Source organism: Oryctolagus cuniculus, chromosome 17, assembly GCF_964237555.1.
Source record: "Oryctolagus cuniculus chromosome 17, mOryCun1.1, whole genome shotgun sequence".
Lineage (NCBI taxonomy): Eukaryota > Metazoa > Chordata > Mammalia > Lagomorpha > Leporidae > Oryctolagus > Oryctolagus cuniculus.
Genome location: NC_091448.1, coordinates 6,570,714 through 6,598,206, shown reverse-complemented (window position 1 = coordinate 6,598,206; position 27,493 = coordinate 6,570,714). Strand labels below are relative to the sequence as shown.

At 58.7% G+C, this 27,493-nt stretch overlaps 1 protein-coding gene across 2 annotated transcripts in view; it reads right to left on the bottom strand.

The window, feature by feature from the left end:
* The window catches only part of SDK2 (sidekick cell adhesion molecule 2), a 237,523-nt gene that overhangs the window by 92,245 nt on the left and 117,785 nt on the right, over positions 1 to 27,493 (bottom strand). For both annotated transcript variants that reach the window (XM_051825916.2, XM_070060373.1), the window contains exon 3: positions 5,860 to 5,966. In XM_051825916.2, coding sequence (XP_051681876.2) covers positions 5,860 to 5,966 — 107 coding nt within the window. The remainder of the gene's footprint in view (positions 1 to 5,859; positions 5,967 to 27,493) is intronic.

Genomic DNA, 27,493 nt, shown 5'->3' with positions numbered 1-27,493 from the left:
AAAGAGACCAAGCTGTGGCCCTGAACAGCCTGCACCCCACAGTCACACCTCAGAGAGCGAGCTAAGGCAGCCGGGGCCGTCGGTGGGACCCCTGCCCCGCGAGACTCAGCCGTATTTTCTCGGTGTGGCTGCAATGATGTCTGGTGGCAAGGGCTGCAGGCCAGGATCCAGGATGGACAGGGCCCCTCTGCCCTGTGGCGGCTCGTGGGTGTGTGGGCGCTGGTGTCAGCCGTGGCTGAGGGCTGGGGGCCGCGGCTGGGGGCCCACAGGACCTGGGCGGAAGCTGCTGGCTTGAGGGACCCCGACTGCTGGCTCTCCTGATCCTCCCAGCCTCTCATTCCGCTCAGCCAACGCCAAAATTTACGGTGACTTTAAAAATACAGAGAGGAGACTCTGGGAGGGGACAGGAAGGGGGCCGGGGTGGGGGGAGATGTTTTATTGACTTCTCCTTAATTGCTGTAATTAAAAACAAGTAAAGAATCTTTTTTTAACGACTTTGTCGTTATCATTAGTTGGTAGCACAGCTGCCGTATTAATTTCTCATTAGAACCCAATTCACGATCCCTCTACGGGAGGGGGGTGGGAGCCAGAGGTGGGGCCTGCCTGGCCCAGCATCCCTGGCGAGGGGCTCAGACGGCTGCACCGGGCACAAAGGAACCAAGCAGGGCAGAGCTAGGGGCTTGGAGGGGGGGCAACTGTGCCCCCATGCGTCCCCAGAACTGAGCACAGCTGTGTGAGTGTGAGAGAAGGGGCGGATGCACAGATGGATGGATGTACAGACAGATGGACGGGTGCATGGACATACAGACGGGTGCACGGACAGACGGACGCGTGCATGGGCAGACGGACGCGTGCATGGACAGACGGACGGGTGCATGGACATACAGACGGGTGCACGGACAGACAGGACCAGGGTAAAGTGAGGTGACAGATTTAAGGAGGCCCTCACTCTCTGGGTTGTCCAGGTGCAGGGTGAGAACCCTAGGATGAAGACCTCCTTAAACAGCTCTCCTCAGTGGAGGGTGGGGTGCTGGGTGGACAGGAAGAGAAGGGGTGCCAATGGCAGCTGCAGGACCCCGTTCTGGTGGGCGTCTCCAAGGGATGACAGGTTAGCCCTTCCTGGGAGCTGTCCAGCCTGGGAACCACCTGCCACATTGGTTTGTGTGCCTTGATTCACAGCAGCCCAGCCACGTAGCTGCTAAGAGTAGCACTGGCACAGAGAGGTTGAGGAACTGGCCCTAGGTCACACAGCTTGTGAGACAAGCTGGCATTCGGACCCGAGCTTGTGGCTGGGTCCGTTCACAGCTTCATGCCACCAGGCAGGGGAGACTGAAGGCAGAAATGCCGGCTGTGGGAACTGGGGCCACACACTTGACTCGGAGCTTCCGTGTCCCCAGTCAAGACATGCAGCTCTTAAGACACCTCCCGACCTTCCAGCCCCTTGGATCTGTCCCGGGAGACGCGGAGGAGCGACGCTGCCATGACGACACTGACACGATGGCACGGCAGGATGATCTCCTTGGGCGGGAGCTCGGTTCGGGGCTGTCTCTGATGGTGGCTGCCCTTCCTGCACGCCGGGTGTCGAGCGTGGGGCGAACGCTTAGTGTCTGAGCCGGGAGTGGCCCTGGCTTCTTTAGGGGAACCCTTCTCTCCTCCACACTGTCAACCTAGACGTCGGAGCTGGGACAGATCTCATCTTGCAGACGAGACACCATCCCATCTGGGGCAGGGATGAGATGGGGCTAGAACCTGCGTCTGACCCCCATACCCACGCCCTGCCCACGATGTAGGCTCAAGCGCCACGGCCGGCCTCACGGGGGGCCTCAGGGCTCTGTCTAAGCGTCTCTCATGCACCTGAGTGGCTGACAGCAAAATAAACCACAGGACCGAAGCCCCACCCCCTGGGGCTAGAGGGCGTGTGGACGTGGAACAGTGCAGTCTAGGGGTGTCTCCATGACTTTCTCTTCGAGCCCCGACCCCCACAGGCCACCCCGACCCTCCTCCCACCCACCCCAATTTGATTTTTCTTTTCTGGCCCTCAAGCAGCAGCACGGGGCGGTTTTGGAATCTGGCAGCCGAGGTTCCGATCCCGGCTCTGGAATTCCCCATGGCGTGCCGGGGACGAGGCAAGTGACAGCCGTGCGCAGGGACTCTGCCATCGGTTTCCCGGCTTCACCCCAGGGCTGGGCCAGATGGGAGTTTCCGGGGCTTTCCCAGCCCAGAGGGCCGTGACCTTGGCTTCCACTAAATGGTGTTGTGAGGCGAGGCGCTCCCGGGCCTGCCAAGCTGCCTGCAGTGTCAGCCGCCCCTCAGTGCTGCTACGGGCGGTCCCCCTCCCTGCTCCCCCTCCCGCCCCATCCAGAGGCTCCCTGGTGCTCTGCTCGGGGCCTGGAATGTCAGGAGCACAGGTTCCCAGCTGCAGGGGCTCAGCACGTGACATGGGCGGGGGGCGGGTGCAAGGACGTTACGGTGACAACCAAGCCTGGCAGGCCATCTGGCCCCTGTTGATGGCGGAAGGAACAGGGCCTGGAGCCCCCCATGTGTGGCGGCCGAGGGGCAGGGGAAGGAGCCGCGCCCCGCTCTGTGTCTGGCAGGGCTGCCGTTTGCTGTGGCCGGCTCCTCCCCCTGGGCTGAGTGCACCTGTGGCTCCCAAGGCACTCTGGGGCTCCTGTGTGGGCGCTGGCTGGGTGCTGTGATACACCTGAGCCTGATGGGACAGCAGGTCTCATTCAATATATTCCACAGATGCGGGACCTGAGCTGCGGGGGCTCAGAGACGTTCAGTCACTCCCCTGGGGTCACGAGCCACCAAGGGCACAGCCAGGATTCAAACGTCGTCGTGGTCTGACTTGAAACCCCGCCCCCTCCATGAGGCCACGCTGCCTCCCCGGGTTGGGGACGGGCTCCCTCCCCAAGTCCTTTCACTGCACCCTTGACTCAGCAACTGATCAGGGCCTGAGCCTCGCTCGGGCATTTGGGCCAGGAGCCTGCACATCATGGCCACACAGGGTCCTCCTTGCCAGCCTCACTGTGGGGTCCAGGACCCTTGGAGCCGGCAGTGCGGGGAGAGAGAGCGCAGGGTAACCCCTCCTGGAGGGGCCGCGCCGGGGCAGAAGTTAGGGTGTCAGGCAGCACGGGTGCCCCCAGCGGCTCCTCATCCTGCTCGCAGGCTGGGAGCCCTCACGGGCAGGCCCAGGTCAGCCCGAGGCGCAGGGAAACACCAGGCGCCCCTCGGTCCTTATCAAGTCCTGTGTCCACGACAGGTGCACCTCGCTGCGTGCCCTGTTAGAGGTCTGACACTACCACCCTCCAGCTCGGGGCAGGAGGGCACTGATGGGGCGAGGGCAGAGAGCAGGCCCAGGAGTGGCTCCCGTGCTGGGTTTGTGCGTAGTGAGCGCTTGTTTGCCTGCTGCAGCCCAGAAGGCGGCGCTGCGGCCGCCGTCCCTGACCTCCGGGCCTTTTCCATTTTCACACAGTCCAGGGAGTCAACGTCCTCTCACCTCGGAACTCTCAACGCCACAATGTTTTCTCCAGAGCCAGGTACCCCCTCCCCACCCCTCCCAGCCCAGGCGGAACCGTGTCCACAGCGTGGACTGATGGCGTTTCCAACAGTGTGTGTGTACTCACACATGTGTGTGTGCACACTCACACATACACACTCGTTCTCTCCTGCACACAGGTGTACAAACGTGAACCAACCCAGGCAGGCACATCCATGCAGGTACATGTGTGCACACACGTGTGAGCACGTACTTGGACACGTGCGTATGCACGCCCTTGCATACACACACATGCTTGTGACATGCACAGGTGCATATGGAATCCAGAATACTGATCCAGACACACACAGATACACACACACTTGTTCCCTCCCCCACACACGTGAGCAGAAGCACTGACCCACGCACACCCCTGCGTGCACGCAGTCTCCCTGGCCCCTGGACTCTCACGCCGGCTAAGGGAAGCTCCCCGGGTGGCCTCCAGGCCCCCAGCTGCCCAAGGCCCCTCCGTGTAATTCTAGGCTTTTCGGCTGCATGTCGCCTTTAGTGCCTATGTACCGGAAGTCCCTCCCCAGCTCTGACCATGGCTGCTCTCATGATCATCACCAACATTCTAGGCCTTGATTGAGATTTTCTTTTAGCTTCCCCTCCCCCAGGCCTCTCCCTGGAGCAAGCCCGCCCCTGGGCTGAGTCAGTGCCTGCCCCGTGGGCCCAGGTGAGAATGCGTCCTTTCTTGTCTTTCATTCCCCAGGCTCACTAAGGGTGCCCAAGTTCCCAAGTCCCGCAGCACAGCCGGGCCCTCTCCCGGCAAGAAACCCCATGGGGAAGAGGCCCCCCGTGGGCCTCGTTTCTGGCACACAGCACCTTCTCTGGGAGGGGTGTTGGGGGAAAGTGGTGAGGGCAGTTGCTGGCAGCCGCTGGGGTCCTTGTCCCTTCCTCCCCATCAGGGAGCCCCTGTGGGGACTGGTGCCATGGGCAGGGCTCCGTGAGCATCTCCCACTTTGCTCTCTGCCCACAGGGGCCTTCGCAGACCCCAACTCATCATCCCCCTCCCCCACTGTGGGTTACAGCACCCACTGAGGCTTCCTGTGGAGCCCTGCGCACTGTTACTGCTTTAGGCTGAGTGAGCTGGAGGATGCAGAAACCAGGGCACAGGGACCCAGGAGTCCTGTGGCTGGGGAGGTCTCGGCTGCTGGGTTTAAGATCCCCTCCCCAAGTATGAGGCTGACCCCAGAGGAGACCCTCAAAGCAGGCAGCAAGACCCCCTTTAAAACACAAACCACACAGGGCCTGAGCTGTGGCATGTACAAACCGCCGCCTGCAGTGCCGGCATCCCATATGGGCGCTGGTTCGATTCCCGGCTGCTCCACTTCCGATCCAGCTCTCTGCTATGGCCTGGGAAAGCAGTGGAGGATGGCCCAAGTCCTTGGGCCCCTGCACCCACGTGGGAGACCCGGAAGAAGATCCTGGCTCCTGGCTTCGGATCGGGACAGCTCTGGCTGTTGTGGCCATCTGGGGAGGGAACCAGCAGATGGAAGACCTCTCTCTCTCTCCGCCTCTGTCTCTCTGTAACTCTGCCTTTCAAATCAATAAATGATTTTATTTATTTATTTATTTATTTATTTATTTTTTGACAGGCAGAGTGGACAGTGAGAGAGGGAGAGAGACAGAGAGAAAGGTCTTCCTTTGCCGTTGGTTCACCCTCCAATGGCTGCCGCGGCCGGCGCACTGCGGCTGGCGCACCGCGCTGATCCGCAGGCAGGAGCCAGGTGCTTCTCCTGGTCTCCCATGGGGTGCAGGGCCCAAGCACCTGGGCCATCCTCCACTGCACTCCCTGGCCACAGCAGAGAGCTGGCCTGGAAGAGGGGCAACCGGGACAGAATCCGGCGCCCCGACCGGGACTAGAATCTGGTGTGCCGGCGCCGCAAGGTGGAGGATTAGCCTAGTGAGCCGCGGTGCCGACCATCAAATCAATAAATAAATCTTAAAACAAAACACAAAACCCCACAAACCACAGTGCAGTCAAGGGCACTGACGAAGTCACCCTCTCCTGGACTGAAGGGTCCTGGGGAGCTCTCGACACTCTGCCGTGTGTGCACAGTCACAGAGCCAGCAGACGCGCCTGGCACTGGCCCGCTGGTGACCTGGGGAGCTCCTGCCACTGCCGGGCCTTGGTTCTACCAAGTGTAAAATGCGGGGACTGAGCCAGACAAGCACGAAGCGCCACTGCCAGCACCCATGGTGTGGGAAGCCACGGCTGGATCTGACTTTGTCCAGAATGTGGCCGGTGGGTGTGGCCCCTGCCGAGCCCGCCTGCCCCAGACCCCGCCCTGGCCCTACCCTGCCCCAGTGGTACTTACAGGCCACCTGCACCTCGGTTTGCCGCTGCAGCAGGGCCCCCATCCGGTTCCTCACGATGCATCGGTAGAAGCCAGCGTGGGTGCGGTCCAGGCTGGTGATCATGTACCTAGGAGAGGGAGGAGACGCCAGTGAGCAGGGGTGCAGAGGTCAGACTGGGTTCAGAAGTCAGAGGTCATTAAGTGCCCCGCTACAGGAATGAAAAGCACCAGGAAGCTCTAGGCTCTCGTCCATCATCCCAGGGAGGTCCTTCCCGAAGGCAATGAGGCCTTTGCTTGTGCCTGAGACCTTGACTCTGCCCGTGGCCAGGCCGCCTAGGGCTGTGTCAGCTCCGCTGGAGGCTGCTGTCCTCAGCCCGTGACCCACAGGTGACAGCGTGGGGCCTCCTGTGGCCAGGCACCGGCCTGTGCTGTAAATATAAACTGAAATGGTGGAGGGGACAGAGGCAGGGGAGTTCACATGTCTCCCACACTCTCTGCATCAGTCCTTTCTTAAAACTACAGACAGCTCTGCTGGGGCCCGGACAGGGCAAGGCCGGAGGCGGCTGGGCCAGACAGGCTGGTGTGCGGTCGGTGAGGGCCCTCGGCTGGGGTGCCTGGCACCAGCAGGCCACTTGGGAGCCCTCTCCGGGGACACTTGTTACCACGGGGCACCGGAGACAGGTGGCTGGAGAACAGGTATATGCTGTGTGCACCTGGCTGAGAAGCAGCCATGGGGAGCTTCTGACAGTGAGACGGGGTGAGGGGCAGGGGCCAGGGGCTACATCTCCCAGGGGCCCCTCGGTGATCATCTTTCCCATCCTTGGAAATGGCCCTTCAGGGCCCTCAGAGGAACAAGGGGTTTGGGCCCAGGGCACTGCTCCCTCATCCTCGAGTGTCCTAGGATTTGCCCAACCTCATCACCAACAGCAGCTGGAAACGCCAACTCTGGCATGAAGCAGCCCACTCCCTGGGGATGTCAATTTTGTCTACAGGAGTCCTGGCCAGGGCCCATCATAACCATCACCACCACCACCACCACTGGCACCAGTGTCACCATCACCACCCTTACCTACATCATTATCACCAACATCACCATCATTACCTCCACCATAAGCAGTCACCATCACCAATATCTTTTTTTAAAAGATGTATTTTCTTTATTTGAAAGACAGAGTTACAGAGAGAGGTAGAGACAGAAAGAGAGGTCTTGCATCCGCTGGTTCACTCCCCAGATGGCCGCAACGGCTGGAGCTGCGCTGATCCGAAGCCAGGAGTCAGCAGCCCCCTCAGGGTCTCCCACGCGGGTGCAGGGGCCCAAAGACTTGAGGCATCCTCCACTGCTTTCCCAGCAGAGAGCTGGATCGGAAGAGGAACAGCCGGGACTAGAACCGGTGCCCATATGGGATGCCAGCGCTTCAGGCCAGGGCATTAACCTGCTGTGCCACAGCGCAGGCCCCAATCATCAATATCTTCCCAACGATGACACAACTCCCCCAACAGGAGCGCCCTGTCGACATCAGACACTGGATCAAGTGCTTTGCATGCATTTTTTTCATTTCACACAGCAGTTCCCAGACTATTGGATATCATGGACCAGTAGCACTTAAAAAAAATGGGATTGGCATGATTGTCAACTTTTTACTTTCTCAAGATCATTAAAACCAGCCAACCAAAAAAGCAAACAAACATTCAAGCAACACACACGGAAATAAAAATAAAGACTAATATTAAAAAGTGCCAGGGAAAGAAAAATAAATAGAAATAATCAATATTTTGTTTAAAAAGGACATTTCTGGGAAGACAATAAGAAACCTAATACCAGCATACAGGCAGTTTTAACCATTTTCTAAATTTAAATTTTATTCAAAGCCCACAACAACAGCCTGGCTTTTCTTATTTTATATGCACCGTCGCAAAGCATACGGTTAGCGTTTGAGAGCCTTTGACTTAAATCTCCACACTAACCCAACGGGGGGGGGGGGCTCTTGGAGGTGCAGAGCTGAGGTTCAGAGGTATCCTGGCATCAACCTGTAGTTCCCCCTTGGGAAGAGGCGGGCCTAGGACCCGAGGGCCCTTCTGACTGCCAGGCTGGTGGTGCGCCGTTCAACAGTGGGACCGCATCTTCCGTCCTGGGCCTGCAGGTGCGTCACTCACAGCTGGGCACGTGTAGAGTTGGCTCTGGCCCTGCTAGATCAATCAGAACCTGCTGGCTGCCAGGTCCCCTGTCTCTGCCAACAACTGCAGTTCTTCTCTGCTCTCTGCTACCGTGCACAGCGGGATGATGGAGAGACAGCAGGTGTACCAGCTCTGGAACTCCACTCCGGTCTCTCCATCCTCAACGCCATCCCAGGCGCTCCTGCTTTCACTGCCCTGGGGCAAGGGGAGGCAACTCTGGGGAACTGTTTGCCCCTCTGAAGCTGTGGGGCGACCCTGAGCGGGGAGACGGCAGGCAGGACGGGCCGGGGAAGCTCTTTAGCTTTGAAAACAGTCAGATCTTGTGACTGAGCACCAGGGAGAGGCAATGAATAAAAATGGCTCAAAAAAACAAAAAAACAAAAAAACAAAAAACAAAAAAACAAACCAAACAAACCACCCCCGAGAAGATGCACAACCTCTGTGTTCATGAAAGGGATTCACAGCGAAACGAGGCAACGTCTGCACGTCAGACTGCTGAAGAGTTGCAGGTACGGTCCAAGCCAGCACCGGCCAGAGGGAGGGGAGGGAGGCGCGCCCTCAGCTCTGTTGGTGGTACTGCAAATTGGTGCAGCCCTTGGGGCAGGATCTATCAGAATCAGAATATGCAAGCTTCTGACCCAGGAGCTGCACCCCTGGGAGCTGGCCTTTTCCATCCACTTGCAACAATGTGGGGGGAGAAAAAATATGTTCCAGGATGTTCACTGTAGCGTCGCTTGTAATTGCCAAGGTCAACGAATCAGAATTGGAAGCAACTGAAACGTCCATCAGAATGGGACCGGATCAATAAACGATGCCGCAGCCACAGATGGAATGCAGAACAGCTACCTGGGCTGAAAGAGACTTCTCCAGGATACACAGCAAGCTGAAGACTGGGTAAACAGGAGGGAGCGAGAGGCTACACAGTGATAACACAGTGGCTGTTAAAGGATCTAGCCTACCAAATGCTTAATGTTTTGGAACATGCAAACCGACCCACCAAAAGTAATTTGCTTGTTGCAAAAACAGTGTTAAAGTATACTGTGATGACAAGATACTGCTTGGTATGATACAATCTGGGTAAACTGAAACAGTGTCTATACTTACATGTGTATGTACACAAATGTGCATATGCAAATGTATTCATATGCACACCGGTATGCGAATAACATTTTTAAAAAAGATTGATTAATTTGAAAGGCAGAGTTACAGAGAGAGAGAGAGGGAGAGACAGAGAGAGATTTCCTATCTGTTGGTTCACTCCCCAGATAGCCATGATTATCAAGGCTGAGTCAGCAGGAACACCATCTGGGTCCCCCATGTGGGTGGCAGGGGTCAAGTCCTTGGGTCATCCTCTGCCGCCTTCCCAGGCGCATTAGCGGGGAGCTGGATTGGAAGCGGAGTAACTGGGACTTGAACTGGCGCCCATATGGGATGCCGGCGTCACAGGCTATGGCTCACCCTGCTGCACCCCCACGCAGGCTCCACACCTAGCAATTTTTGGGGTGGGTATTCCACAACACGCCACCCCTCTGGGAGAGGAATCCGGGTTGGGGAGGGAGGGAAGCTCCTGCTTCTTAACTTTATGTCTTTCCACGCCATCGGAATTTTCTTTATCGTACGCATATATTGCTTTTATTTTAAAAAATAAAGTTTAAAAAATGCACTTCATGCACATAATTTAAGTACACATTATAAAGAGTGCTCCAGGGACTCATTGGACCTGAATCTGTTTGCTGATGGCAGTGGTATGTGGTGAAATATAAACTTTAATAAAAGTCCATTTCTGCAGAAGGCTTGCGGTCCGTTTGCTCCAGCCAGGACCCCCCCACACTGCCCCTGGGCCCCCAGGAAGGCTGCTGGGCTGTCCCCCCCCGCGGTGTAAGGCGCAGCCGTCTCGTTCCTGCCTCCTTCTCCCAGAGCTGCTACTCCCTGGCTTCCTGTCTGGGAGAACCTATTTCTGGCTTGCAAGCAATATTATTTAAAGCAACAGTTCTGCCCACTGCCTTTCCACCAGGAAACCCGCTCCACTCCACCCAAATGGCTGCTCTCGGCTCCCTGCATCCCAGGCAGTACAAGAGTGCCGGGGTCTGCGACTCCAGCCCGCTTTGGGCCTCCCTGATGTTGACAGTAACAGTTCTCATTATCTCTACCGTGTTCCCTCGGTCCCCGGCTCTGCCTGCCCCACCCGCCATGGCTGCCAGCCTAGCAGGGAGCCAGAGGAGCCCAGCCCTGCCCAGGTCTGTCCCAGGGACAGGGGGATGGATGAAATGACCTCTGCAGGAGGCCTGCATGGCCAGCAGGGCCCATGTGTGACGCATCCAAGGGTAAGTGTGGTGTTGGAGAAGCTCCGGGACTTCCAAGCCGAGGAGATTTCGGCTTGCCTTCACTCTTGCTCTTTAGGGTGTGTCCTGGACAAGTTTTGGAACCTTGCAAGCCTCAGTTTTCCCATCTGTAAGATGGGAGTGATGATGGCCATCTTTATTTTTTTTCTTTTTCTTTTTTTGACAGGTAGAGTTATATATATATATATATATATATATATATATATATATAGAGAGAGAGAGAGAGAGAGAGAGAGAGAGAGAGAGAAAGGTCTTCCTTCCATTGGTTCACCCCCCAAATGGCCACTGCGGCCGGCGCTGTGCCAATCTGAAGCCAGGAGCCAGGTGCTTCCTCCTGGTCTCCCATGCGGGTGCAGGGCCCAAGCACTTGGGCCATCCTCCACTGACTTCCCGGGCCACAGCAGAGCTGGCCTGGAAGAGGAGCAATCGGGACAGAATCCGGTGCCCCAACCAGGACTAGAACCCGGTGTGCCGGCGCCGCAGGCGGAGGATTAGCCAAGTGAGCTGCAGCACCGGCCAATGATGGCCATCTTTGACTACAAGCATTCAAAGAGATCCTGGGCATAGATGGCTGCCCCATGGCAGGTGGTGTGCAAGTGTTCATCCAATGCGGGAGTGGGAGTGGAAGGTATGGGGAGAGGGTGGGAGGCTCAGACAGCAAGGCAGAGAGGGCACGAGAGCCCTGGCCTGGAGCGGGGATCCGGCACAGCCTCCCCGTCAAGCGCAGGAGAGCACGGAGCCCCTGCCTTCACCTTGCAGCCTGGCAGCCCTCTTCCTCGCACAGCCGGCAGGTGGACTGGCCCGAGCCTGGATCTTCCCCAGGGACAGGCAGCAGGAAGTAGGGATGCAGCAGCCCCTGCCTGGCTGACCCAAAACCTCATGCCCCCTCCAGGAGGAGGTGTCACAGGGGTGTGGCCCGCAGGGGCTGGTGCGCACCTGGACTCAGCCCCATCAGGGTCCTTCTTAAAGGCTCACGTCACCCTAGGAAACGCAGTCGCCTGATTGAAAGCCTAAGAACTACAAGACACCCTGGTGCCCCAGCCACATCCCCGACCTCCGACACACACGGCAGAAACCTCTGGGGTTAGCTCCTTGGGCATCTTTCCGGAAGTTCTTTATGCAAATGCAAGCAAGTCCCCGGTTCTAAGCTCCCTCTGGTCTTATGAACAGGGGGCAGGACCTCCGTCCTCACGCCCTGCTCTGCGCCTTCCTTTGTGCAGTGAGAGCCTTCCTGGCCGTTCATGGAGCTTGCTTGGGCTTTTCTGACAGATGCAGAGTGTGGGGAAATCTGGAAGAAGGGGCCGGGGGCAGAGTGAAGCCTCAGGGGCAAGGCTTGGGACTGGAGCAGCAGCGGGCAGCGAGCCCACACCCGTCCCCCTCATCTCCACCACACGGCGTCAGGACCCTGTCTGCTCCATCCACTCTTCCCACATGAAGGCAGGGGCTCGGGGCAGAGGGCACAGGCCCAGGGTGGGAGATAAACTGGGACAGATAATTGGATTTTTAGAGACAAGAGCAGAGCAGGGGAAAACAGCTGCCTAACAAGTGTGGCATCATCTGTGGCCCCCGCGGAGACGCGCGCTGCCCTTTGTGGTTCGAGTCCTTGAGTGTCACAGCTGATATTTAAAATGATTCTTACTCACATTAAATAAGATATTTCAACTCCACGAAGCTGTCAGGAGCTGATGCGGACACCAGAAATAACAGGCACCCTCTCCTTGTGTTGTCCTCGCTAATAAATCAGACGCCAGGAGATGCACACGGCGATGCTCACGCGGACCAAGGGTGTGCACGCATGTGCGCAGGCACACGCAGGGCCCATGTATGCACACCACCACATGCACATGCACACCCATGCACACTGCTGCGTATGCACACACACACTCATTAAACCTACCACATGCAAACTCATACATGCAAGGTATGTGTGGACTCACCTATCTGAACTCACACGTGTGCATGCATCCATCACACGGCTATGCAGACATCCACACACATGCGTGCATGTGCAATACCATGAGCTTGCACACACAGCCACACAGCTGCACGCATGCTTGCACCAGGCCTCCTCCCGCCCCCAAGTGCTCAGGGAGAGAAGACAGCAGAGCAGCCACATCCACTGGGGGCTGTGCCTGCTGCCTGCAGGTGATGCGGCCGACGGTTGAGGCCAATGCAGAGCTGGGCCACGGGCGCAGGCTTCCTTCTCTTGTCCCCTGGGCACTCAGGCAGTGGACAGGAGGGGCAGTAAATGCAGGGGGAGGTGCGTGCCCACGTGTGTGTGTGTCCTCAGACACCTGTGGCCACACACTGAGCTCTTTCGGCACCAGGACATTCAGGTGGGGCTCAAAGAACTGGTCGCTGCGGAGGTGGCCAGAGAGAAAAGGATGGCTCTGTACTGTGCGTCTGCCTCTACAGAGCTCTGCCAGGGTGTGCGGGGGGATTTCGAGGGAAAAGGCGACGTCCCAGATAGTAAATGAAAGCAATAACATACCTGCATGTAATGCAGATAAGAATTCTGACTCTAAGGAATGGCACAATTCTAAGGGCTTTAACATACAGCACCTCATTTAATTCTCGAAATACTGAAGGAGGCAGCTCACAGACATCGGGGCTCAGAGACAGGCAGGACGTGCCCGAGGCCACACAGCTGAGAAGTCCTGTCTGCACAGGGCCAGTGTGCACCTGCACCGGACGTGTGGGGCGTCTCACACCAGGTCTGCCTTGAAGAAGGGCAGTTTGGCTGTGCACCTGCCACCCCCACCCCCCACAGACCGTCTGGGATAGACACCACTAAGGAGATTTCTGAGCAGGGCCCGAGAATTTGATCTGGAGCATGTCAATCAAAACTGCTGCCCAGGAGTGGCCAGTCCAGCAGCAGCAGCAGCAAAGGAGCTCAGGCAAACCCTTCAGTGACTCCTCGGACTGTGGGCGGAGGCGCAGGTACGGGAGGGGTGAGCTCTGATGCCTAGGACCATGTGGGCTCAGGCGTGTGGAGTGCCCACTGCCACAGCCGTAAGGATGTGAGCTCATGGCGGGTGCAGAGGTGGGGGGAGAGAGAGCGATCGAGGGGGAGGAGAAGTCGGGGGGCCGGGGATGACGTCAGGATGCACCCCTGGTGAGGGTGATCCAGGAGCAATTTCTGCTCTTCTATTTTCAGCAACTTCCCTCCTGGGCTCTAATTTCCCTCCCACACCTTCGCCGAGAGTGTGACCTGCACACGGCCGCGTCTTTCCGCTCTGGGGCTCTCGGGGAGCAGCAGGCTAAGGAGGAGGGGCGGGGCCGAGAGAGGACAGGAGAGTGATGCTGCCGAGAGACTGGGAGGGGCGGGGGCGCCCAGGAGAGGCAGCACCATCTTCCAGAGTCCCCGCAGGGCTGGGCAGGGGACGCGCTCGTCCCTCATTGAGGACAGACACTGGGACATTGAAGGACATGCTGGCCTCTCGGCGAGGGGCTTGGGCACAGCGACCCCCGCCCGCAGCCTCCAGCAGGCTGGAGGGGTGGACTACGGTGGGGAGAATGGGGAGAAGCCCCGGCTCAGACTGCGAAAGTCGATTTTAAGGATCAGCCTGGCTGGGCTCAGGGTGCCCAGAGAGCTGGTGGCACAGGACTTGGGGTGTGTCTGGGACTGTGTTCCTAGGGGAGACTGGCACGTGACTCACCGGACTCAGAAAAGCAGCAGCCCGCTCCAGTGTGTGTGTGTGGACTCACCCTAACCTGTTGAAGGCCTTAATAGAACAGAAAGTCCCGGGCCGGCGCTGTGGCTCACTAGGCTAATCCTCCGCCTTGCGGCGCCGGCACACCGGGTTCTAGTCCCGGTCGGAGCGCCGGATTCTGTCCCGGTTGTCCCTCTTCCAGGCCAGCTCTTGCTGTGGCCCGGGAGTGCAGTGGAGGATGGCCCAAGTGCTTGGACCCTGCACCCCATGGGAGACCAGGAGGAGCACCTGGCTCCTGCCTGCGGATCAGCGCAGATCCATAAGAGGCTGGGGGCCCACGTGCCAGAAGGCGGCTTCCAAGGAGACACAGCCTGTGGCTTGACTGCCTCCCTTCTGATGGGCACTCGGCTGCAGGAGTGGAGGAGGAGCCTCAGGGTCTCTCCAAGACCGCCCCTCCCCGGGCCTGTGGCATGGCCTGGGCCTCCCCCAGGAGATGGGTTCTTGGGTCCCGTGGCCAGTGAGAGGGCTGGCTGTGCTACTGAGCCGGGGGCAACGCAGTGAGACAGCCCAGGCTTGGGGTGCTCAGGGAGGGTCTCTGTCGGCCGTGACTTTCGGGGCCCGTTAGCTGCTGTCAGAATAAGCAAAGGACTTCATGAAGTGGTTCTCCCTCAGCCTGGAGCTCCCCAGGTGTCTGCCTGGGGAGAAAGCAGGGGAGGAAGGGGAGGAGGCCAGCAGGGGAGACAAGGGTGGGGCTGGGCGTGGAGATGACAGCACCGGGCACTTGGCAGGTTCAGGCAGGCGGGACTGTCACTGCTTGGGAAATCACACAAGGACCCCCCCTGCCCCCGACAGCGACCACACCCCCAGCCACAGCTTCTGAGCCCGACACCAGCCAATCCATTCTCCGGTTCTTTCTCCCATTCTCCACTCCTCATTTTATAGCCAAGGGGCCTGGCTCAGAGAGGTTTCCTTTCCTGGCCAAAGTCATCCTGCGAGGAGGCAATTCGATGTCAGGCCCAACTGACCCAAAGGTGTCCTTGCCCCACGCCTGCCCCCTTCCCAGTCCGGGAGCCTCGGTCCCACTCTGGTCCTTTCTCCTCTGCTTGTTCTTGCCTTGCATTACAGAGAGAAACCCCCTGGGGGAGCTGCCCACGCCTTCTCCCAGGAGCTGTGTCTGGGGGGGGGGGTCTCCGGGGTGCGGAGTGGTCACTGCTCAAAATGGGGAAGGAAACAGACGCTTCCTCAAGCTCCCGTGGCCGCTGTGGTTGGGAACTTCCCCCAGAGCTCCCCACGCCAGGCCCTGGTCCCAGGCTCCCGCACCTGCCTCAAGTTCACTATGATCCTTTCTGTGCCGACGGAGATCACAAAGAAACCACGTGAAAACCAGCCGATGACAGCCGGCGTGGAAATCAGGCCTCAGGACCCCAGTGGCCTGGGTTTCGTGGCCTGGTCATGGCGGGCGGGTGGGCAGGTGGATGGGCAGAGCAACCCCAGGGCTGGGCTCTGTCCCCTGTGTGCAGGGCAGAGGGCTGCCTCCAATGGCCTCTGCCCCCAGAGACTTCAGGAAGAAGCGGCCTCTTGATGAGAGGCCCGAGTGCTGGGAGCGCTGGGCCACGTGGCTTCCTCCCCGTCCATAGCTGGTGGCTTCCCTGATGGCCAGGCCTGGCTGGTTTGGGGGACGCCGGTTTGCTGTGAGGAAGTGCTCTTACAGGACAAGGGTCTCCCACAGCTCGGTAGGTCTGAAGTCTGAAACCGCAGAAGTTGAGGGCACTGGGCTCTCTCCAGCGGCGCTGGTGGGGGAGCTGGGGTTCCTGCCTCCACTCCTCCAGCCCAGTGTCTGTGGCTGCACGGCTCCCTTCTCGCCTCCATGGCCACGCGGCTGCTCCCTCTGCGAGCCTGTCTTCTCTCCTCTGCGGCTCCCTCCTCCACTCCCAAGGACAGCACCATGCTAGATTTAGGGCCCCCCCTGCTCCAGCAGAATCTCATTGTGACTGATGACACCCTGATTTCCAAATCAGGGCACCTTCTGAGGCTCGCAGGGCTAGAACAGCAGTGTAGTTTTTTGGACACAATGCAATGAGCAATGGAATCTCCAAGCATGCTCTTCAGCCCAGAGCTGAGCCTCAAGTCTTGGGGTGACTGAGAAACTGGGGTGCATGGGACTGGGGTGGGTGTGCACAGTGAGGGAAAACGGGGTCTGTCCTAAGGGAGAGGGAGACCGGGAGGTGAGCACTGGTGCCGGCAGAGGCTGGGGGATCTGAGGGAAGCAAAGGCTTCTGGGAGGAGGCGCTGTCCAAGGTAGTGGTGAGAAGAAAGCAAGGATGGTTCAGGGGTGCCAGGCATGATGAGTGGATGTCAGAGTCAGAGATTTCTTTTTTTTTTTTTTATTTTTTTGACAGGCAGAGTGGACAGTGAGAGAGAGAGAGACAGAGAGAAAGGTCTTCCTTTGCCGTTGGTTCACCCTCCAATGGCCGCTGCGGCCGGCGCACTGCGGCCGGCGCACCGCGCTGATCCGATGGCAGGAGCCAGGAGCCAGGTACTTCTCCTGGTCTCCCATGGGGTGCAGGGCCCAAGCACCTGGGCCATCCTCCACTGCACTCCCTGGCCACAGCAGAGGGCTGGCCTGGAAGAGGGGCAACCGGGACAGAATCCGGCGCCCCGACCGGGACTAGAACCCGGTGTGCCGGCGCCGCTAGGCGGAGGATTAGCCTAGTGAGCCGCGGCACCGGCCCAGAGTCAGGGAGGGAGTCATTGAATGTGGCACTGAGCAGAGCAGGAGTGGGCCCCTAAGGACATAGGACCATGCTGACGGGACTCTGCAGGGGCGGGAAACACATAACTGCAAACTTCAGCCCACTGGCCAAATCCTCACTAGAGTAGGGGCAATGAGAGTAGTTTGTACAGTGTTCGCTGTTGGACAAACGCAAGAGAAGAATGTCCCATGAAAGGTGAAAATCACATGGGATTCAGACCTCGGCATCTGTAAGTTAAGTTTAGGGGAGCACAGCCAGCTCCCTTCTCTGGCACCTCGTCCAAGGCCTCCTTGGAGCTGTATGGGCAGAGTGGAGGCAGCAGTCCCAGCCGACCGTCCAGCGCTCAAAGTCCCCAGGCTCTACCTGGCCCTTCGCAGAAGGCGTCTGCCAGGCCCTGGTGTGAAGCAGTCAGATCTACCTTTGTACCAAGATCTCTGACTGCAGGGTGATGGAGACTGACAGGTGTCAGTCAGGGCCAAAGGCTTGGGCACTAATTTGGTCACTGCCACAGACCAGGGGAGGGACGGTGCGGCTGACCACGTGAAAGGGTGCCAAGGGTCAGGGGGAGGGGTGAGGGGGTTGCTGAGGCTAAGGTAGGAGCCCTGGGGTAGAGGGACGGTGTCAGGGGTTACAGCTGGCTGGGGAGGGAAGGGGGTGAGCAGATGGGAGTGCCTGGTCTGGGGGTGAAAGGGAGAGAAAGGTGGAGATGCGAGACGTGGAGGCTGGGGCTGCAGCGTGGCGGGTTAAACCACTACTTGCAATGCCAGCATCCCAGACTGGGGCGCCCAGTCCCGGCTGTTCAGTTTCCGATCCAGCTCCCTGCTAATGTGCCTGGGAAAGCAGTGGAAGCCTGCCACCCACGTGGGAGACCCAAATGAAGTTCCTGACTCCTGGCACTGGCCTGGCCCAGCCCTGGCTGTTGTACCCATTTGGAGAGTGAACCAGCAGATGGAAGATTCTCTCTCTCTCTGTCACTCTGCCTTTCAAATACATAAGTAAACCTTTTAAGAAAACAGATGTGAGACTTGGACAAGTTCAAACATTGGTGGAGGGGACTGGTTAGAAGTGGAGAGAAGGGGCCAGTGCCGCAGCTCACTAGGCTAATCCTCTGCCTTGCGGCGCCAGCACACCGGGTTCTAGTCCTGGTCAGGGTGCCGGATTCTGTCCCGGTTGCCCCTCTTCCAGGCCAGCTCTCTGCTGTGGCCTGGGAGTGCAGTGGAGGATGGCCCAAGTGCTTGGGCCCTGCACCCCATGGGAGACCAGGAGAAGCACCTGGCTCCTGCCATCGGATAGGCGCAGTACGCCGGCTGCATCGTGCCAGCCGCAGTGGCCATTGGAGGGTGAACCAACGGCAAAAGAAGACCTTTCTCTCTGTCTCTCTCTCTCTCACTGTCCACTCTGCCTGTCAAAAAATAAAATAAAATAAAAAAGAAGTGGAGAGAAGGGCAAGGGATAGAGCCAGTTCCTAGGGGCGAGGGGGGGTCTGGGGTCGTGAGCCCAGGTGGAGCCGCCGTCCCTGGCAGGAGAAGTGGGGTGGGCATGGAAAGTTGAGGCAGGAAGAGGCAGGAATTTCTTACAACGGCTCCCATTCCGCAGGGAAGGCACAGGGAGGAAAAGGAGGGGATCTGGGCGACATGGAGTTTGGAAACCACAGCAGTGGGAGAAGGCCCAGGTGAGGTCAGGACCTTGGACAGTTCTTGCAGCCCTGCCTGGCAGCCTTGAAGGATTGGGAAGGTCGAGCGTGGGGATGGCACGAGGCTGGGGATGGCGCGAGGCTGGGGATGGCGCGAGGCTGGGGTTCCTCCAGGGACCCCGAGGCAAGACAGCTGGAGGCAGTGGCAGGAGAGCAGCTGAGCTGGCGCCACCCTGGTCTGCCCATGAGGGAACAGGTGCAGCCACACTGAAGCTGATGTGGGGGAGTGAGTGAGGGGCTGGCGACTTTCCACAGCCTTGTCACTGGATGCGTAGCATGGGGGCTGCAGAACGGGACCCCCAGGGAGCAGGCTGGAAAAGCAGAATTGGGGCCCCCACCTGCTGAGCCGAAATCTGCACCACTGTGATGCCTAAAGGCACACATGTGAGGTCTGATGAAGGGGACCAGGCGTGAGGGAGCGATGTGGGGCCCTGCAGGTGCGGCTGGAGAGGTGGAGGAGGAGCTCAGGACCAAGGTGTCTGATGTCCTCAGTTTCCCTGTCTGTAAGACGACGTGGATCACAGCCCCCAAAGAATTAGCTTTGGAGAGTCCGGGCTGTGGCCTCGGGTGACCGTTGCTCCAGCCCCAGAGCCACTGGGGACTGAGCATGTGACCTGGGGCATCCCATCTGTAGAATGGGCATCGTCCTGCAGACAATTCAAGTAAGCGCAGGCCATTCCACTGCAACGCTCCTTTTGAAAACAAGCGTTTGTTCAGTGTGATGGATAAATGAGGATGGGAGGAGCACCCGTGGGTTCTGCATTTGCTCAGGCATGGTTTGCCTGCCTGCGGGAAACCCAGGTAAGTGCAGAAAACCCAGCGGAACTGAGCCGTGCAGGGAGGCACAAAGCACCCCCCCCCCGCAGCGTCCCCACCCGGCCTGGCGTCACAGCGGCCTTCTCGTTGCAGACAACCCTGCTTTTGCTGCTCAACAACTCACAAGTGCAAGTCTCCCAGCGCCCACTTCTGCAGGAGGCCACAGGCCTCAGCCACGCCAGCGCGCCACGTGTGCTGTAACGGCCGTGTGGGTCTCAGCCACTCGATGCGCACACAGTCGTGCAGGTGTCTTGATCAGGTTCCTCTCTCTTCTGTCACCAAAGAGGTTTCTGAGTGTTACTCCCCCCACTGGGGCAAAAAACTGAGGGTTTTTCTTAAATTTGTTATTTGAAAAGAATTGTATTTATTTGAAGAGGGAGGGAGGGAGGGAGGGGGGCAGAGAGAGAGAGGAGAGAGAGAGAGAGATCTCCCATTCCCCAAACACCCATAACAGCTGGGGCTGGGCCAGGGCAAGGCTGGAAACCAGGAATGCTTCTCCTGGGGTGTGATCAGCAGGAAGTCGGAATAGGAGCAGAGCTGGGACTCGAACCCAGGCCCTCCAATATGGGACTCGAGCGGCCCAAGTAGGGTCTTTTTTTTTGGACAGGCAGAGTGGACAGTGAGAGAAAGAGACAGAGAGAAAGGTCTTCCTTTTGCCATTGGTTCACCCTCCAATGGCCGCCGCGGCCGGTGCGCTGCAGCTGGCGCAGGAGCCAGGTGCTTCTCCTGGTCTCCCATGGGGTGCAGGGCCCAAGGACTTGGGCCATCCTCCACTGCACTCCTGGGCCACAGCAGAGAGCTGGCCTGGAAGAGGGGCAACTGGGACAGAATCCGGCACCCCGACCGGGACTAGAACCTGGTGTGCTGGCGCAGCAAGGCGGAGGATTAGCCTATTGAGCCGCGGCGCCGGCCCCAAGTAGGGTCTTAATGGCTATGCCACGCCTACCTGCCCCCTCCCACAACCAGCATTGAGGTTTCCCCTCTGTGATTGTGCACAGCACAGTGATATTTGCAAATGCGTCCATGACAGCAAAACTGACTGCAAAGTACTGAGCACAGCCCCTGAAACTCATGACCCCTCCAGAGATGGTTCTTAAGGAGTCTACTTGCAATCAGCCCGGGGGAAGGCCCAGCATGCACCAGGTCCTGTGTCAGGACAGCAGCTGCACCGCCGTCTCCATGGACGGTGCTCGGTCTTCAGCTCCCCACTGTTAGATGGACGCTCACTGCCGCTGCCACACTCCGCCCGGAGCCCACTGCAGCCCCTCCTGCAGTCCACCCACCCCCCAACGCTGCCCACCAAGGCAACAGGTGTCCTCCCTGGAGGCCGCGGGGAAGGCAGTGGACATCAGGCCCCTCGGCGTCTCCACATGCCAGGGAACTTAAGAGAAAGAGGACTTGGTCTTGTCTGAGCAGCAATGACCTTGTGGCGGCCCCTTTAATGCCCCCAAAGCAAAATGGCTAATTAACACGCAGGTTGTGGGGAATGGTTGTGCATCGGAAACGTGTACCTGGAGGGAAGAACCAGGTGGGCACTTAGTGAGCTGTGATGGCCTGGACCCTGCCAACCTCGGACCAGCTGGCCTGAGCTTCCTGCTGGCTGAGTCCCGCTCCCCGGGCTGCCCCAGGCAGATGTTTGGGGATTCGGTGAATGCTGATGAGGCTGGAGGACGCACCGTGCGCTCCTGTCTGCTGGATGCTCCAGCAACCTGCCCTGAAGGTCAAGGCAAGCTAGGAAGAGCTCCCCCCACCGCCCTCCCGTGCTGCCCTGCAGTGCCAGCACTGGCAGCCTTAGGGGGCGGGGCTGTGTCAGGAGACGCCCCGTCCCTGTCCCAGGCACACCTGACTCCAGGTGAGCACTGGCCTCTCTACCCGAGGCATTAGGTGTGGCTGTTTCTCCTCTCTGGGATCTACACTGCGTTTCTGTAACACCTGCGTTCACATGTCTGTAGCCATACCTTCTACAACTATAGCATCCGTATGTTTGTCACCTATGTCCATGCCCGAATCTATATCATCCACATCTATGTGTCTCTGCCTATCATATATATCTATGTGTCGACACTGATGTCATTTCTATCATCTATAAATGTCTGTATCATTTGTATTTCTATCATCTATATATATGCCTATATCCATGTCATCTATCTATATCATTATCTTCCTATGTGTACATCCAAGTCATCCACTTATATCTAGATCATTTCTTTTATACATATGTCTAGATCATCTATGTTTCTACATCTCAATCATCTATATATACACCTATATCCATGTCACCTACATGTCTATATTATGTGTATCTATGCCTACATCTGTCTTGTCCATCTCTATGTCTACATCATCTACGTCTCTTTCATCTGCATTTCTGTCTAAAAGAGCCTTCGAAACTTCATGGGAAAGGGAATTAAAAGATCACTTTATTTTGCTGCCAGTTGTTTTTTTAAATCCTTGCATATAAGGAGTCTTCAGAAAGTTCATGAAAAATGTGTATTATGAAGAAACTACATGGATCTCAATGCTTTTTACACCCAAATAAATTTATCTTTTAATTCCACTCTTTGGGCAGCTTTTGAAGTACCCTCATCTATCATCTAACTGCCATCGTTTATATCGCTTCCCACATAGGTAGGGTGGCTGATTTTAATTTGGCCAACAAAGACGTGAGACAACAACAAAGAACCTCTCATGCATATTCCATTCGATTTTTAGGAAGACATTTCTCACACCGAGTGGGTGCTGAGAATGCAAAGCCTGACCATCCAAGGAGTTTAGCTCTGCGGGACCTGCCCCACTGCCCTGGCTGTGGTCAGCTCCCAGCAGACGGCTTCCTACACCGTCCCCCACCGCTGAGTACCAGCGCTGGAGACCTCACGCTCACCCAGAGGTGCCCTTTCTCGGGGGAGGGGGGGGGTCCTGGCTCTGCAGGGGGCCTGTCTCACCCTCCCGGGTACGGGTGTCAGCTCCATGTTTGGTAGCATCTTGGGGAGGGACCTGATGGCTTTGCCAAGCACCCAGCAGGTGGTCAGCAAACCTGGCCGGGCTGTCAGCTTGCCGAGGTCCGAGCAGCCCAGTTACGGTAGGAAGGGTCCCAGGTCACATCACCCTGCTTTGCCCTGCCCGGGTAACCCTGTGAGGTTTAAATGAGATAATACACGGTGTGTGCTCAGGCCCTGGCATAAAGCGCGTACCACATGCCGTGAGGAGCCCCAGGGTGCCAGAGCGGCTTCCTCTCTCTGCTCTGCTGGACACCTGCTCAGACCCTGGACAGCCGGGCCCGGCGTCAACCCCACCGGCTCTGACCTTGCTGGTCTTTGTCCTGCATGACTTGCCTCCAACTCCCCTGCTCCCCCCACACTCTCTGGGTTTTCCAAAGTCACCCTGGCAGGTGACTCCAGAGACACCTTGTGGGAGAATTAGACCGGAACGGCGCTAATGAGGCCCTGGGGAGCCGCCTGGAAGCCGCCATCTGGAACAGGTGACGGTGCGGGCAGCTGGGCACCGGCCAGACTCGAGTGGAGCCGGGAGACCGAAGCACGTAGCCCTCGTGTTTTGCAGCAACTGCAATCAGGAGGTGGCACCTTTCCCTGCTCCCGAAATCTGGGCTGACCCGAGACTCGCGTTCAGCCACAGAACGTGGTAGAACATTCTGAACCCGGGCCTTCAGAGAATCTGCAGCTTCTACATTTGCCCTCTCAGATCACGGCCTGGGACCACACACCCTGGACAGCAAGAGGGGCCGGGCCTACGCTGGCGGTCAGCTGGACTTGACCATGAGTGTGTTCGTGACACACCTGAGGGAAGCAGGTGGCTACTTATGCTACCAAATTTCAGGGAGGCCTTCTATGCAGCCGTAGGCTGCTGACCAGAGACTGGGCACCGTCCTGCAGGCAGGGTCCCCATCTGTGTGGGTCCTAGAGGTCAAGGGTCAAAGAGCAGTCCCAGGGTGGGAGCCTCTGCGTGTGCTGGCCTTGGCCTCCAGGGCCTGGGCCCCATCTCCTTGGGGGAGGTTCCTGGTTGTTGCTCCCCATTCTGCAGGAGGAAGGGCCTCCCACTTCCCCACCAGTGTGTGCCCACCAGTGCGCAGCCTCAGGCCCAGTGGGGGACCCCTCTGGCCCCTCAGGGGCTGCCAGTTGGATCTGAAACCCCTGCTCCCAGTCCCCACGTCTCCTCTGTCCGATCCCAGGAGTCTCTGCCACCCCATGGGACTTGGACTTGGGCAGCCTCCCAGGGTGGGGGGTGGGGTGGGGAGTTCAGAGCCACAGAAATCCAGGTCCCTGGCAAGCTACAGGGCAGCAGGGTGGGTGGGCAGAGACCCCTTTGAGGGCACAGCCACAGCCGAGCCGGTCCCACGAATGGGTCCCGGTAGCAAGGGGGAGCCGAGCAGGAAGGCGTCCCTCCTACCCTGGGAACCAGGGGTCACGACAACTCCCCAGGCATCTGTCTAACCCATCGGCCTGCCTGGCTGTGCAACTGAGTCAGGATCTAATTAGGTTTTGTGTTCTGGCTGGGAGCCAGGGCTGGGGGCACAGGAAGACCTGGGGGTGGGGCGGGGCGGGCCCTCAGCTCAGCTGCACAGGGACAGAGAATAAACATGTCACTGCCCTCTTGAAATAGTGCAGATGAGGAGCATATGGGCCTCTGACGGGGCCCTCCCCTCCTGCCTCCCCACGGACCCTGTGCTGCGCACGCCCCTCGCCCGCCTCTGTGCACGGCTTACAAGCGATTCGGGCCAAATGCGAAGATGTCAATTTTAGGTGATGAATGATCAAAGCCTTCCTAATTTGCATGTTGAATTTCCTCGTGGAGGAAATAAATAGCCTCAGTTCATCGGGGAGGAGCTCTCCTCGGAGCCGTGATCGGCGGCCGCGAGTGCTCATTAGCATGTCCCCCGTGCTCTCCGCACGGTCTGGGTAGACTCGGCCGCCGTCCCCAGGGCTGCCGGGACGGCCGGGTCCGTGGAAACCATGCCAGGCTCTGGGAAGCGGGAGGGGATGAGAGATGAGGGGAAGGGCGAGGGTGTGGCCAGGTGCACACCTGTGCCTTCTACACTGTTCCACGCAGCAGAGCTGGGCCCACGCTCCAGCCCCACCCCAGTTTGCTGTGTCACTTTACATCTCTGGGCCTCAGTGTTTTCATCTATAAAATGGGCAGCATAACTGCTTTCTGACTTCTGGGGCTGCCCTCTGAAAAGGACAAATGTTGGCACTAACGGAGCCCTCCGAGGTGCCCCTGGGTGCACCCTGACGGGCCTTGCAGGGCTGTGTGTGGACACGAGGGTGCTGTGGAGACAGCAGCACCTCCCCTGCCTCAAGGGAGGTCTGCGAACTGAGGTCCAGCGAGCCGGCCGTCCAACCAGCGCCCGCTTGCTCCCCAGCCTGGGATGGTTTAAGGCAAAGGAGGGGCTGGAGGTTGCCATGGAAACGGAGCCACACTTTGAACTTATTAGTCCTCCTTAGACAGGACTGCTGCTCGCCATCCCGGGACCCAGGAGCCAGCTGCGCCTCTCCTGGCCACCCCAGGGCTCGGGCCTCCCCTCTCCCTCCCTGGCATCTCGTCCACCCTGAGGATGCTGAGGCCCGAGCCTGGGCCTGCCTGTCCAGGGAGCACCTGTGCTAAAGTGGGCGGAGGCATGCGAGCTGTGGGGGGGGGGTGCGGCCTGCTCTGGAGACATCTCTGGTATCTGTAGGGACTGGGGCAGGGGTGCCACAGCCTCAGATGCACCCTGTCCTCTCCCACAATGGCCTCCAGCTTCCAGCAGCACCGCCCAGCAGGGGGTCCTGGGGAGGGGGCATCACTGAAATTCGGGCACTTGGGGTTGGACCCTTCCACTCCCGGCCGTGTGGTGCAGGTGAGGGGTGAGACCTGCCCTCTGCCCCTGTCCAGAACCAGAGGCCAGTGGAGGCTGCCACTGTAGCACAAAGCACCAGCTACGTGGGTTGTTACAAAATGAAGGTGGGGCCAGCGCCGTGGCTCACTAGGCTAATTCTCCGCTTGCGGTGCCGGCACCCTGGGTTCTAGTCCCGGTTGGGGCGCCGGATTCTGTCCCGGTTGCCCCTCTTCCAGGCCAGCCCTCTGCTGTGGCCTGGGAAGGCAGTGGAGGATGGCCCAAGTGCTTGGGCCCTGCACCCGCATGGGAGACCAGGAGAAGCACCTGGCTCCTGGCTTCGGATCAGCGCGCTGGCCGGAGCGGCCATTGGGGGATGAACCAAGGAAAAGGAAGACCTTTCTCTCTGTCTCTCTCTCTCACTGTCCACTCTGCCTGTCAACACACACACACACACACACAATGCAGGTGACGAGGACTCGCTCCCTGCTAATGCACCCGGGTCAGCAGAAGGTGGTGCAGTACTTGGGTCTCCACCACCACGTGGGAGACCCGGATGGAGTTTCAGGTTCCTGGCATTGGCCTGGCCCAGCTCTGGCTGTTGCAGCCATCTGGGGGGTGAACCAGCAGAGGCAAGACCTCTCTCTCTTTCAAATAAATACAATCTTTGAAAGACAAAAGCAGAGCAAAGGCCCCTGAGAGGGAGCAGAGGGTGGGGCCAGCCAGCTCTGCCCTCCTCCCCCTCCCATGGCAGGCTGGGGGCTGGGTCTGCCTGACCACACCCTGGCAGCACAGCTGTGCACGGGTTGGGGGGAGATGCTGGGGACAGCAGTGCCGTGGGACGCGGATGCTGGGCAGGGGTGTGGGGGGTATTTCCCCAGGCCCCCCAGGCCATGTCTGCACAGAGTCCGGGTTATCCCATCTGGAACGCCAGGGATGCTGTGTCGGGCTCCTTGCCGGCCTCCGAGAGCCCCACAACACAGAGTCCTTTCCGCCTGGAAGAATCCCTGCTCGGCCTTCCCTGGGGGCAGCACAGGCTGCGGTCCAAGGCCCCTTCCCACTCCTCCCCGGGAGGCCTGCAGCCAGGCTCCCTCCAGCCCTTCTGCCCCTCCTCCACCCTCAGGTGCGGGAGCGGGGCTGGGTTAGAGGAAGGGCAGCTTGCTCCACAGGGGACCCCTTCCTCCTCCTCGCCCTCCCCGGGGATTCCGACATTTCTAAACTCGTTAACTTTTAATTACTACCTTCCCTCTGCCTGAGTACACTGGCTCCGTGCCACCTACGTCTCTATTAAAATTCAATTTATGCCCATCATAACTGATTCCTGCACTTTAGCTTCCTCACCATCAGCCTTCAGTTTCCAGACAAGACGTCCAAACGCAGGCTGAATCACAGTCCATCTCCAGAGAGCCTGGGAGTAGGAGGACTGTTCCAGCTTTGTGCACCAAGAGGAATCTGGGCTCCAGGGAGGGGAGAAACGAGACCATGGCCAAGGAGGAGAACGAGGCGGGGGAGTCTACCCCATGCAATGAGAAAATGGGGGGGCTGCTTTATGTCCTGGTGGCTCTCAGACCACCCTTCGCAGGTCCACAGCCATCAGTGACCAGATCTGCTGTGCACCCGATCTCACAGTCTGGGAAGCCGGGGCAGGGACCGAGAGCCAAGCACTCAGAGCCACACAGCGCGTGAGGGAAAGCGGCTGGGAGCCACGGTGGACGCGACGCTGGCGCCAAGTCTTGGGAGATGTGCAGGGGTCTGCCAGGCAGCATGGGTGCACCAGGACAGCGCAGGTGGTGGAGGGAAGTCAGCAGAGGCAGGAGGGCCATCACTAAGTGATCCGTTCCTTCCACGAGCAGAGGGAGTAGGGGAGAGGGGAGTAGGGCCACGCTGACCAGACGCCTGCGTGCCCTTGACCGAAATCCTCTGAAGAATGTGAGCCCAGACCGTTCTTCCATCTCCTCTCCGCCACATCCAAGTCCTTTTCCATTTGTTTTTATTTATTTAGAAGTGAGAGGGAGAGAGAGAGAGCGACAGAGAGAGAGAGAGAGAATGTCCTCCTCTGGTTTACTCCCCAAATGGCCATAATGATGGTGCTGGGCCAGGCTGAAGCCAGGAGCCCAGAACGCCATCTTGGTCTCCCACATGGGGGGCAGGGGCCCCAGCACTTGGGCCATCTCCTGCTGCCTCCCAGGAGCACTAGCAGGGAGCTGGGTCAGAAGTGGAGCAGCCGGGACTTGAACCAGTGCTGTGATACAGGATGCTGGCCTGCAGGTGGCAGCGTAACCCTCTGCGCCACAGCGTGGCCCTGCAACCTCCTCCTCCTCCCCTCAGCCTCTTGGCTGTGCTCTGCAGGGCTGGTTTTCACCTCCTCTGTTTGTTACCTACGGGCCCTCTGCTCG